This window comes from Phyllobates terribilis, unplaced genomic scaffold (assembly GCF_046119375.1).
Source record: "Phyllobates terribilis strain yellow unplaced genomic scaffold, ASM4611937v1 Scaffold_181__1_contigs__length_3860067, whole genome shotgun sequence".
Taxonomy (NCBI): Eukaryota; Metazoa; Chordata; class Amphibia; order Anura; family Dendrobatidae; genus Phyllobates; species Phyllobates terribilis.
The window spans coordinates 3,023,041-3,036,697 of NW_027362941.1; the positions used below are offsets into that span (position 1 = coordinate 3,023,041).

Genomic DNA, 13,657 nt, shown 5'->3' on the forward strand with positions numbered 1-13,657 from the left:
GCAGTCTATATAGGCATATAAATAATAGAAAGGTGAATAAAATGGTACCTTTTATATCTGTGATCCGATGTCTAATTCCAGAGAAATACATATTTTTCTCATATGTAAACGAGCTGTTCAGGGCTATCGGCTGGACACTGATCTGCATGAGAATCTGCCTCCAGAGCTCATTTTAATAAGAGGAGGCTTTACCAGTGTGAGACATGCTATAGAACTGTAAAACTGAACTTGTGTCGCCTAAGGCTATGTGCCCACGATGCGGAATTGAAGTGGAAATTTGCGCTTCATTTCCGCATGTCCTTTTCCCGGAAAAACGCATGCGGAATTTAGCATGCGTTTTTCACGCGTAATTCGCACGTTTTGCACCTGCGGAATTGCCTTGCGTTTTCCACTGCATTGTAGATGGCAATTCCGCATGCGTAAACGCACAAAGAATGGACATGCTGCGGAATTTTCCGCACATCAAAAACGCTGCGGAAAATTCCGCAGCATGGGCATTACAATTGCGGAATTACACAGGGGACCATGGCAGAAGGCTTAACATGCGTATATCATGCGTTTACGCTGCGGAAATTTCCACACCAAATACGCATCGTGGGCACATACCCTTACAGACACATTTGCTGCAGATGTCACAACACTGCTGTACTGCAACACTGGCTTCCTGTGAGATGGAAGCTGAAGCACTGAGAGGAACCTGCAGATGTGTCAGTTATAATCACAGCTCTACAGTAAGATGAGGGGCGCAGAGAACGGCCATTACACATCATACTGTTAATTCCCCTTTTCATTTAAACTAAGCTCTGGAGGCAGAGTCTCATGCAGATTACTGTCCAGTCCATAGTTAACAGCTCATTTACATATAATAAAAAAATGGATTTCTCTGGAAAAAGACATCGGATCACAGATCTCAATGTAGCATTTTATTCAGCTTCCTATAACCTACATGACCATATGGACGGCTTAAAAGGATTGATCCTACTGACAGATTTCCTTTAAAGGGGTTTTCCCACGAACGAAAGTTGATTTTAATCAATAGATCTTAGAATAATAATAACTTCCACAATTGGATGTGTTTAAATGAAATGTTCCTGTGCTGAGATAATCTTATAAATGTGCCCCTGCTGTGTACTGTGTAATGGCTGTGTCTGACCGTGTAAATTACATGGTCTGATCATACCACAGCTCCTGGGCAGGGAGGAAGCAAAAGAGTATACAGATATTACAGCAGGGGGATCACAGCTGATTCTTTCTTTGAAGTAAAATATTTCCCTGCCTGTTTTTAAACAATGTTTTACTTCATAGAAATAATAAGCTGTGATCCCCTGCTGTAATGTCTGTATACTCTTTTGCTTCCTACCCAGGAGGTGTGGTATGATCAGACCATGTTCCTATACGTCAGATACAGCCATTACACAGTACACAGCAGGGACACATTTATAAGATTATCTCAGTACAAGAACATTTTATTTAAATACATTCAAGTGTGGAAATCATCATCATTTCAAGATCTATTGATTAAAATTAACTTTTGTTCATGGGAAAACCTCTTTAAGAGATGTTGTCTTCCCATAAATTGACATATCATAACGTCCTAATTCAAGTCTTCTAGCCATATTGGTATGCCCAGTGGATGGTAATGGCACTGGAGCTTTGCTAATGCTGTTAACTGCAGGTGCTGGCTCTAATATATAGACTACATGTTGCTGTCCAATCCATCGGATTGAAGGCTCTTTCACCCCATCCGCACTGCATCGCGGGTGCTGATTCATTGCTATAGCAGTTGAGCGGTGCTTACAAAAACTCTTAGGTGTGCCATAAATAAATGCCTGGTGGAATTGCATTTCTCCTTTCTCACTCAAAACTAAATAAATGAAAGTCAGTTATAGATGTAACCCAAATGTTTCTATTAAAAAATACTTGTTCTGCAAAAAGTAAACTACCAAATGGCAAAATAAAGAAAAACAAAATTTTCAAGACCCATTTTTATTTTTATGAAATGTTCTATTACTGTGCAAAGTTAGTAAAACAACGAATGATACATATTTGGTATCATCATAATCCCAATAAACTATAGAATTATAACAAGTCTTTATTTTAATATACAAAAAACAATAGCGTAATTGTTGTGTTTTTCCATATCCCATACCCACCAATACCAGGGTAAAGAGTGTGCCGAGTCGATGCCAAGTTTATGCTCCTTTAGAAGCCCCTTTAAGCTGCTGCTTGGTAAGTTCTGTACTCCATATTAAGACTGTGTAAGAGCTTTCCTTTTCTGAGCCGTTTTGCCCTCCACACTAGTACTCAGAATTCTCATACACAGACTGGTAGAATATACACACGTGGTCAAAATTGTTGGTACCCCTCGTTTAATGAAAGAAAACCCACAATGGTCACAGAAATAACTTGAATCTGACAAAAGTAATAATAAATTAAAAATCTATGAAAATGAACAAATGAAAGTCAGACATTGCTTTTCAACCCTGCTTCTACAGAATTTAAAAAAAAATTAAACTCATGATATAGGCCTGGACAGAAATGATGGTAGGTAACCTTGAAAATAATATGACAAAAGGGACATGTTAAATCAAGTTGTGTCCACTAATTAGCATCACAGGTGTCTACAATCTTGTAATGTCAGTGGACCTGTATATAGGGCTACAGATACTCACTGTGCTGTTTGGTGAAAGTGTGTACCACACTCAACATGGACCAGAGGAAGCAAAGGAAAGAGTTGTCTCAGGAGATTACAAAGAAAATTATAGACAAGCATGTTAAAGATAAAGGTTATAAGACCATCTCCAAGCAGCTTGATGTTCCTGTGACTACAGTTGCACATATTGTTCAGAAATTTAAGATCCATGGGACCGTAGCCAACCTCCCTGGACGTGGCCGCAGGAGGAAAATTGATGACAAATCAAAGAGACGGATAATACGAATGGTAACAAAAGAGCCCAGGATAACTTCTAAAGAGATTAAAGGTGAACTTCAAGCTCAAGAAACATCAGTGTCAGATCGCACCATCCATCGTGGTTTGATCCAAAGTGGACTTCATGGGAGATGACCAAGGAGAACACCATTGTTGAAAAAAAAGTTATAAAAAAGCCAGACTTGAATTTGCCAAACTACATGTTGACAAGCCAAAAAGCTTATGGGATTATGTCCTATGGACAGATGAGACAAAACTGGAAGTTTTTGACAAGGCACATCAGCTCTATGTTCACAGACAGAAAAATGAAGCATATCAAGAAAAGAACACTGTCCCTACTGTGAAACATGGGAGAGGCTCTGTTATGTTCTGGGGCTGCTTTGCTGCATCTGGCACAGGCTGTCTTGAAATCTCAAGGCTATCAAGGGATTCTAGAGAGAAATGTGCTGCCCAGTGTCAGAAAGCTTGGTCTCAGTTGCAGGTCATGGGCCTTGCAACAGGATAATGACCCAAAAACACACAGCTAAAAACACCCAAGAATGGCTAAGAGGAAACCATTGGACTATTCTGAAGTGGCCTTCTATGAGCCCTGACCTAAATCCTATTGAGCATCTTTGGAAAGAGCTGAAACACGCTGTCTGGAAAAGGCAACCTTCAAACACGAGACAACTGGAGCAGTTTGCTCATGAGGAGTGGCCAAAATACCTGTCGAGAGGTGCAGAAGTCTCATTGACAGTTACAGGAATCGTGTGATTGCAGTGATTGCCTCAAAAGGTTGTTCAACAAAATATTAAGAGAACCATCATTTCTGTCCAGGCCTATTTCATGAGTTTAATTTTTTTTAAAATTCTGTGGAAGCAGTTGAAAAGCAATGTCTGACTTTCATTTGTTCATTTTCATAGATTTTTAATTTATTATTTCTTTTGTCAGATTCAAGTTATTTCTGTGACCATTGTGGGTTTTTCTTTCATCAAATGGGGGGTATCAACAATTTTGACCACGTGTGTATTTAATATTGCAGAGCAGAAGTTAAGAGAAGTGGAATCTGGACACTTTTTCCAGCACAGAGATTGGATAAAGAAAGAAGCAAAATAAAGTAATGATGTATATTACAAATATTTCAAAGGTTGCATTCCCTGAGAGAAAATTAACCCCACTTCCCACAATTAGTTGTTGTTTACTAAATTAACAATGAAATAAATTTCATGTACTTTCATGGAAAAAAAACAAAAAAAAAAACAACACTGATGAATTTTACCATGGAGAAAAAAAAAATAAGCGTTGTACAGCTCCATTGAATGAAAAGTTAAAAATGTATCCTTCGCACTGGAGGTATTGAAACAATACAGAAATCAGCCAAGTGGTAAATGTATCAGTGCTTACCTTGACTGGATAAGTAGTAAACATTTTAGTGCAGTTCCTAACCAGCCATCTGTTAAGGTCTCTATATCAGCTCTCAGCCTCTGGAGAGTATCGCGCCTCTGTGGGCTGAGCAGTGCTGTCAATGAGAAGGAAATTACTAGATTAAATACATGCCAGGCACTAGAATTCATTTTCTGAATATGTGACAAGATGACTGAAGTTGTAACTGTTACATTAAAATAATGCTCTTTAGAGATTCAACTAAGGAAAAAGACTTGCGGACCAAGACTGACATTTCTGATGAAATCTAGGTCATGCATTTTAGAGTAGGATCTGCTCCTGTGTTTAACCACATTCACATCTGACTGAAGGCCTGAGTTTCATAATTTTTTGTCACTGGTGAGGAAAAAAAAACAAAAAAAACCACCAAATACGTTTCTCCACTTTCTACGGTCAGTGAAAAAGCACACTGATAGCGTCCAATTTTTTCACGGATCCACAGACTTTCATTGTAGTTTTTATCCAACACTCTGATCAATATCGAACAGGTCTCTGATTTTTCACGAGCCACTTGTCCGTGCAAAATTACATGTGAACTGCCCCATTATTAATACATTATTTTATCTACTTATATAGCACCATTAATTCCACAGCACTTTACAGACATTATAACTGTCCCCAATCTAAATTCCAGCTTTCTCCATTACTAGGTTAAGTGCACACCGTAGCATTTTTATGCGTTTTCGCGGCGTTTTTTCTGAGCAGAAATGCATCAAAAACGCTATGTAATTGGTCTGCCAGCTAATTCAATTGCAATTCTGCATGTGCTGTGCACATGATGTGGAAATTTCCGCCCAGGATTGGCATTGCGTTTAAAGACGCAGCATGTCCTTTCTTTGCAGCGTTTCTCCCCCATTGACTTTAATTGAACCGCAGCAAATCTGCAAAGCTGCAGATCACTGTCCAGTCCATAGTTAACAGCTCATTTACATATCAGAAAAAAAATAGATTTCTCTGGAAAAAGACATCGAATCACAGATCTCAATGTAGCATTTTATTCAGCTTCCTATAACCTACATGACCATATGGATGGTTTAAAAGGGTTGATCCTACTAACAGATTTCCTTTAAAGGGCTTTTATAACGAACAAAAGTTTATTTTAATCAATAGATCTTGGAATAATAATAATTTCCACAATTGGATGTGTTTAAATAAAATGTTCCCATGCTGATATAATTTTATAAATGTGCCCCTGTGTAATGGCTGTGTCTGACCGTGTACAGTACACTGTCTAATCATACCACAGCTCCTGGGCAGGGAAGAAGCAAAAGAGTATACAGACATTACAGCAGGGGATCACAACTGATTCTTTCTTTGAGATAAAATATTTCCCTGCCTGTTTTTAAACAATGTTTTACTTCATAGAAATAATCAGCTGTGATCCCCTGCTGTAATGTCTGTATACTCTTTGGCTTCCTCCCTCCCCAGATGGGGTATGATCAGACCATGTTCCATACATGGTCAGATACAGACATTACACAGTACAAAGCAGGGGCACATTTATAAGATTATCTCACCACAGGAACATTTTATTTAAATACATTCAAGTGTGGAAATTATCATCATTTCAAGATCTATAGATTAAAATTAACTTTTGTTCACAGGAAAACCTCTTTAACCCCTTTCTGACGTGTGACCTAATAGTACGTATTGGTGACCTGCGCCGATTGGACGTACTATTAGGTCATATGGCGATCGAGCCCGCACACAAGCGGTGCGGAGCGATCGCCGCCGGGTGTCAGCTGATAATCACAGCTGACACCTGGTGCTATGTGCGGGGAGCGGTCCTGCACCGCTCCCGGAACATTAACCCCCTCAATGCTGCGATCGAAGTCGATCGCAGCATTGCGGGGGGCAAGGGGAGGTGATCGCAATACTCACCTCCTCACCCGGCCTCCAGCACTGTCTGCCGCGGCTTCCCGGATGTTGCCATGACGACCGAATGTAGTCATGACAACATCTGGGTCACCAGGAAGATATTTTAGTCATGCGCAGTGCATGACCAAAATATCTTCTGCATCTGCAGCACTGACAGCCTGTATAGCACAGGGATTGTGCTACATTCCTGTGCTATACAGGCGATCAGAATAAAAAAAGTGAAAGTCCCATAGTGGGACACGGAATAAAAATCCAAAAAGTGGTAAAAAATGAAAAGAAAAAAAAAATGTAAAAATATATAAAATAAATAAATAAATAAAAAATCCACCAAAAATAAAAATATAATATACCCATCAATAGATATTATTCTGAAAAAAAAACAAAAAAACACAAAAGTACACATTTGGTATCGCCACGTCGGAACGACCTGACCTATAAAACTGTCCCACTAGTTAACCCCTTTAGTGAACACAAAAAAAAAAAAATAAAAAAACAAAACCAAAAAACAATGCTTTATCACACCGCCCAAAAAAAAAAAATGGAATAACACGTGATCAAAAAGACGAATATAAATAAAAATAGTACCGCTGAAAACGTCATTCCGCAAAAGACAAGCTGCCATACAGCTCCATCAGCCAAAAAATAAAAAAGTTATAGCTCTCAGAATAAAACGAAAAATATTTTTTTCTATAAAATTAAAATAGCTTTTATTGTGTAAAAGCGCCAAAACATAGAAAAATTATATAAATGTGGTACCGCTGTAAACATACTGACCTGAAGAATAACTCTGCCTTATCAATTTTACCACATGCGGAACAGCATAAAAAAACGCCATAAAAACAATTTTGGAATTGCTGGTTTTTGTTTATTCTGCCTCCCAAAAATCGGACTAGAAAGCGATGAAAAAATGTCAAGTGCCTGAAAATGGCACCAATAAAAACGTCAACTCATCCCGCAAAAAACAAACCGTCACATGACTCTGTCGGCCAAAATATGGAAAAATTATAGCTCTCAAAATATGGCGATGCAAAAACTAGATTTTACAGAAAAATGCGTCCTTTAGTGTGTGACAACTGTCAGTCACAAAAACCCGATATGATTCTGGTATCTCTGTAATCACACCGACTCGAAGAATAAAGTCATCTAATCACTTATACCGCACTAGGAACGGCGTAAAAAATAAACTCTAGGGTTAGGGTTGGGCTAGGGATTTTTTTCAAAAGTTAAAAGAAAAAAAAAAAAAGATGACAATATGGCGACTAGTGTTGAACGCAAGTGCTCGCTACTTGAGTTTGCATCGGGTGCTCTGGTATGCATTGAGTATTGCAGGTGCTCAAGTGACATGCTCGAGTATCCGCCCCCTATGCTTCATGGCCAAAAAAACCTCACGGGGATTGCCTGCCATGTACGAGCGATCCCTGCATGTTTTTTTTGGGGTGTCTAATAACCGTGAAACATGCGAGTGGGAACTCGAGCATGTCACTAGAGAATGCGCAATACATGGTGCATACCCGTGTACCTGATTCAAACTCAAGTAGCGAGCACTTGCACTCAAGACTAGTGACAACTTATTCAATATGATGACCTAATGTTATCAAATTCTGTGTCGTACCTCTGGGCTCAAAATGTTCACTATACCCCTTGATAAAATCCTTGAGGGATGTAGTTTCTAAAATGGGGTCACTTGTGAGGGGTTTCCACTATTTAGGCACATTAGGGGCTCTCCAAACGCGACATGACGTCCGCTCTCAATTCCAGCCAATTTTGCGTTCAAAAAGTCACACAGTGCTCCTTCCCTTCTGAACTCTACCGTGCGCCCAAACACTATTTTCCCCACATAGGGGGTATTGGCGTACTCAGGAGAAATTGCACAACAGTTTTCTCCTCTTACCCTTGTGAAAATAAAAAAATTGGGGCTAAAACATCATTTTTGTAGAAAAAGTTTGATTTTTTTTATTTTCACAGCTCCATGTTATAAACTTCTGTAAAGCACTTGGGGGTTCAGGATGCTCACCACACTTCTAGATAAGTTCCCTGAGGGGTCTAGTTTCCAAAATGGTGTCACTTGTGAGGTTTTTCCACTGTTTAGGCACATCAGGGGCACATCCGCTAAGTATTTAAGCAAATTTTGAATTTAAAAAGTCAAATGGTGCTCCTTCCCTTCCGAACCCTGCCGTGCGCCCAAACAGTGGTTTTCCCCCATATATGGGGTATCTGCTTACTCAGGAGAAATTGCACAACAAACTGCATGGTGCAATTTCTTCTGTTACCCTTATGAAAATGCAAAATTGGGGGCTGAAAAACATTTTTGTTGGAAAAATGTGAACATTTTATTTTTACGGCTCAATGTTCTAAACTTCTGTAAAGCACTTGGGGGTTCAAGATGCTCACCACACATCTAGATAAGTTCCCTGAGGGGTCTAGTTTCCAAAATGGTGTCACTTGTGGGGGGTTTCTACTGTTTAGGCACATCAGGGGCTCTCCAAATGCAACATGGCGTCCGCTAATTATTCAAGCAAATTTTACATTCAAAAAGTCAAATAGCGCTCTTTCTCTTCCGAGCTTTGCCGTGCGCCCAAACAGTGGTTTTCACCCACATATGGGGTATCAGCGTGCTCAGGGGAAATTGCACAATAAATTTTGGGGTTTATTTTTTCCTGTTACCCCTGCGAAAATAAAAAAAAATGGGTCTAAAGTAACATTTTTGTGAAAAAATTTAAATGTTAATTTTTTTCTTCCACATTCCAAAAATTCCTGTGAAGCACCTGAAGGGTTAATAAACTTCTTGAATGTGGTTTTGAGCACCTTGTGGGGTTCAGTTTTTAGAATGGGGTCACTTTGGGGTATTTTCTGTCATAAAGACCCCTCAAAGTGACTTCAAATGTGATGTGGTCCCTAAAAAAATGGTTTTGTAAATTTTGTTGGAAAAATGAGAAATCGCTGGTCATCTTTTAACCCTTATAGCTCCCTAATAAAAAAAAAAATTTGGCTCCAAAATGTGCTAATGTTAAGTAGACATGTGGAAAATGTTATTTATTAACTATTTTGTGTGACATATCTCTTTAAGGGCATAAAAATTCAAATTTTGAAAATTGCAAAATTTTTGCCAAATTTCAGTTTTTTTCACAAATAAACGCAAGTGATATCAAAGAAATTTTACCACAATCATGAAGTACAATATGTCACGAAAAAACAGTCTCAGAATCAGGGGGATCCATTGAAGCATTTTAGAGTAATTACCTCATAAAGTGACAGTGGTCAGAATTGTAAAAACTGGCCCGATCATAAACGTGCAAACCACCCCCGGGAGTAAAGGGGTTAAGAGATGTTGTCTTCCCATAAACTGACATATCATAACGTCCTAATTCAAGTCTTCTAGCCATATTGGTATGCCCAGTGGATGGTAATGGCACTGGAGCTTTGCTAATGCTATTAACTGCAGGTGCTGGCTCTAATATACAGACTACATGTTGCTGTCCAATCCATCGGATTGAAGGCTCTTTCACCCCATCCGCACTGCATCGCGGGTGCTGATTCATTGCTATAGCAGTTGAGCGGTGCTTACAAAAACTCTTAGGTGTGCCATAAATAAATGCCTGGTGGAATTGCATTTCTCCTTTCTCACTCAAAACTAAATAAATGAAAGTCAGTTATAGATGTAACCCAAATGTTTCTATTAAAAAATACTTGTTCTGCAAAAAGTAAACTACCAAATGGCAAAATAATAAAAAAAATGGGTCATGAAAATTTTGTTTTTTTTAATCAAATGTTCTATTACTGTGCAGAGTTAGTAAAACAACGAATGATACACATTTGGTATCATCATAATCCCAATAAACTATAGAATTATAGCAAACATAATAAGTATACCTGCGGATTTGCTGCGGTTCAATTAAAGTCAATGGGCCGAGGAAACGCTGCAAAAATGCTGCATAGAGTGGTACCCAGGTCGGCTGGGAAGGACTACTACTACTTCCAACAATCCAATCGCCGGTCCCGCTGATAACAGTGAGGCTGAGGGGAGTAGTAGTCTCCTCAGCCGAGCTGGGACTGCGCACGGTGTAAAAAAAAACCCCAAAAAACACTATTCTCACCTGTTCAGCGGCCTGATCCCTCGGCAGCCGGTGGTACACTGCTGGGAGCATGCTCGCACCAGGTAGTGTACATTGCTGCGCTGCCAGAACATGAGATCACGTGAACTCTCAGCTGAAGATCAGCTGAGAGCTCTCCTGACCTCAATTTGCAGCGTGGGAACATTCTCAAGAATATTCCTACGTACCACTGATGCTGAGGTCACCAGGGCTGATCAGCTGATGAACCCATATGACCTCACTCCTGCAGCAGCATGTACACTGACAGGAGTGATTTTACACTCCTGTCAGTATACATTGCTGTCTTCTACAGCAGTGATTGCTGATGTCACTGCTGTAGAAGCGACACAGATCGCCGAGGGACAATCCAATGGGATTAATTTGTGACGGCGGACAGGTGAGCGATATGGTTGTTTTTTTTTTTTTTTCAGGAGACGATGGATTTGAAGACTGAGTGTATAATAAAATAATTATTAAAACTGTGTGTATTTTTATTTTATTAAAATACTTTATTCTGGCCGTGTCTTTTATTGAAAAAGCGCCGTAAACTTTACTACGCAGTTAGTAATGGGGGCGTCTTCTGGTACTGCTGAGGGGTGATATTATTAACTGCGGAGGGGGCTAGCATTCATGACCCCTTCCCTGGCTATTAATATCAGCCCACAGGTGTCTAGTTTAGCCTTTTATGGTTAGATTCTATAAGGGGACTCTATGTAAATTTTTTTCTTTGGTCCCCCTGATATCTAGCCAGTAAAGGCTAAGCAAACAGCTGTGGGCTGATATTAATACACAGGGAACATTTTTGGCTAATGGCCCCTTCCCTGGCTACTAATATCAGCTCCCAGCGGTTGGCTGGTTATGATAATGACACGGGAGCCCACGCCATTTTTTTTTTTTTTCAATTTTAGGCTCTGTGCTTACGATCCGGCGTAGGAGTGCTTTGGAGGCATATTTTTGCTGTGTCCAAAACATTGTATTCTATGGAACGCAGGTAAATCCACACGTGTTCATTGAACCATGCGGATTTATCGCATTCAATACTTTCTAGTGGTCAAATTTCTGTTGTGGAAACTAGCGACTCCGCAAGAGAATTTGACATGCTGCGGTCCTGAAAGACGCGCCGCATGTCAGTGTCCATGGGTGATTCGCAGCCTCAGATACACACATAGTGAATATGGGATTTCTAGAGATCCTATCCACTATACTGTAACATCTGGACGCTGCGGGTTTGACACTGTATAAACACGCAGCGTCAAACCTGCAGCAGCTCCTGATCGTGGCCACATACCCAAACTCGCCCACAGCATGTCAATTTCTGCAGTGGACACGCTAGTCTCTGCTGCACATTTTGACCGATTGAAGTGTCATTATATGCGGTGGATTCACATGTACCGACAACAAAAGTGCGGCATTAGAACACTGCGTTTTGAACACAGCAAAAATACGCTGCATCTAAAGCGCTGCTTGTTGCTTTTCGTGGTGACATAGCAGCTAACAACAATTGTGAGCTGTTAGTAATAGCCAGGAACCATGTTTGCCTAATGGCACCTTCCTAGGCTAAAAATAGCAGCTCACAGCAGCCCAAGAAATTACATGAATGGGAATGCTAATGAAGATTGGGTGAATGGGATTAGCTGACACCTAGCTCTTTTGTTTGGAGATGACAAGGTGTCAATCAGACCCTTTCATTACCAAACCAAATTAAAGTAAAGTAAAGAGTTAAATAAAGTGTATGCTCTATGTCTGTGTGTTCATTTGAAATACTACAGACACATTCTTAAATTAACCAATATACTCAACCCAGTTCTGACAGTAATCCAAGGGTTAAAGCAACGTCCCAAGTTACTTTTCAAATAACTTTATTTAGCTCCAAAAAGCATTCATTGATATAAAAAAATGCATTAAAAAAAAGCTTAAAAAAAGCGTTATATACTCCATATTACAGGAATCAGTTTAGAGTGAATGAATCTATCTGGGAATCCTATCCATACATACACATTGTGTATATGTATGTATATATATATATATATATATATATATATATATATATATATATATATATATATATATATATATATATATATATATATACACACACACACACAGTGCTGGCCAAAAGTATTGGCACTCTAATGTAAGAGTGTGCAAAGCAGTCATCAAAGCAAAAGGTGGCTACTTTGAAGAACCTAGAATATAAGACATATTTTCAGTTGTTTCACACTTTTTTGTTAAGTATATAATTCCACGTGTTAATTCATAATTTTGATGCCTTCAGTGTGAATGTACAATTTTCATAGTCAAGAAAATACAGAAAAATCTTAAAATGAGAAGGCGTGTCCAAACTTTTGGTCTGTACTATATATACACACACACATAGCATTGTGAAATTATTTGGCCCCCTTGAACTTTTCTACCTTTTGCCACATTTCTGACTTCAAATATAAATATATAAAATTCTAATTGTTTTGGGAAGAATCAACAAGTGGGACACAATCGTGAAGTGGAACGAAATTATTGGATATTTTAAACTTTTTAAACAAATTAAAAACTGAAAAGTGGGGCGTGCAATATTATTCGGCCCCCTTGAGTTAATACTTTGTAGCGCCATCTTTTGCTGCGATTACAGCTGTAAGTCGCTTGGGGTATGTCTCTATCAGTTTTGCACATCGAGAGGCTGAAATTCTTGCTCATTCTTCCTTGAAAAACAGCTCGAGCTCATTGAGGTTGGATGGAGGGCGTTTGTTAACAGCAGTTTTCAGCTCTTTCCACAGATTCTCAATTGGATTCAGGTCTGGACTTTGACTTGGCCATTCTAACACCTGGATAAGTTTATTATTTAACCATTCCATTGTAGCTTTTGCTTTATGTTTGGGATCATTGTCTTGTTGGAAGAAAAATCTCCGTCCCACTCTCAGGTCTTTTGCAGACTCCAACAGGTTTTCTTCCAGAATGGTCCTGTATTTGTCTCCGTCCATCTTACCATCAATTTTATCCATCTTCCCTGTCCCTGCTGAAGAAAAGCAGGCCCAAATCATGATGCTGCCACCACCATGTTTTGACAGTGGGGATGGTGTTTTGAGGGTGATGAGCTGTGTTGCTTTTACGCCAAACATATCGTGTTGCATTGTGGCCAAAAAGTTAAATTTTGGTTTCATCTGACCAGAGAACCTTATTCCACATGTTTGGTGTGTCTCCCAGGTGGCTTGTGGCAAACTTCAAACGAGACTTTTTATGGATATCTTTGAGAAATGGCTTTTCTCTTGCCACTCTTCCATAAAGGCCAGATTTGTGCAGTGTACAACTGATTGTTGTCCTATGGACAGACTCTCCCACCTCA

General features: G+C 39.4%; 1 protein-coding gene across 8 annotated transcripts in view; it reads right to left on the minus strand.

Moving 5' to 3' along the window:
• Positions 1-13,657, minus strand: part of EYA3 (EYA transcriptional coactivator and phosphatase 3) — a 373,281-nt gene that overhangs the window by 36,960 nt on the left and 322,664 nt on the right. For all 8 annotated transcript variants that reach the window (XM_073664988.1, XM_073664982.1, XM_073664980.1 and 5 more), the window contains one exon: positions 4,313-4,427. In XM_073664988.1, coding sequence (XP_073521089.1) covers positions 4,313-4,427 — 115 coding nt within the window. The remainder of the gene's footprint in view (positions 1-4,312; positions 4,428-13,657) is intronic.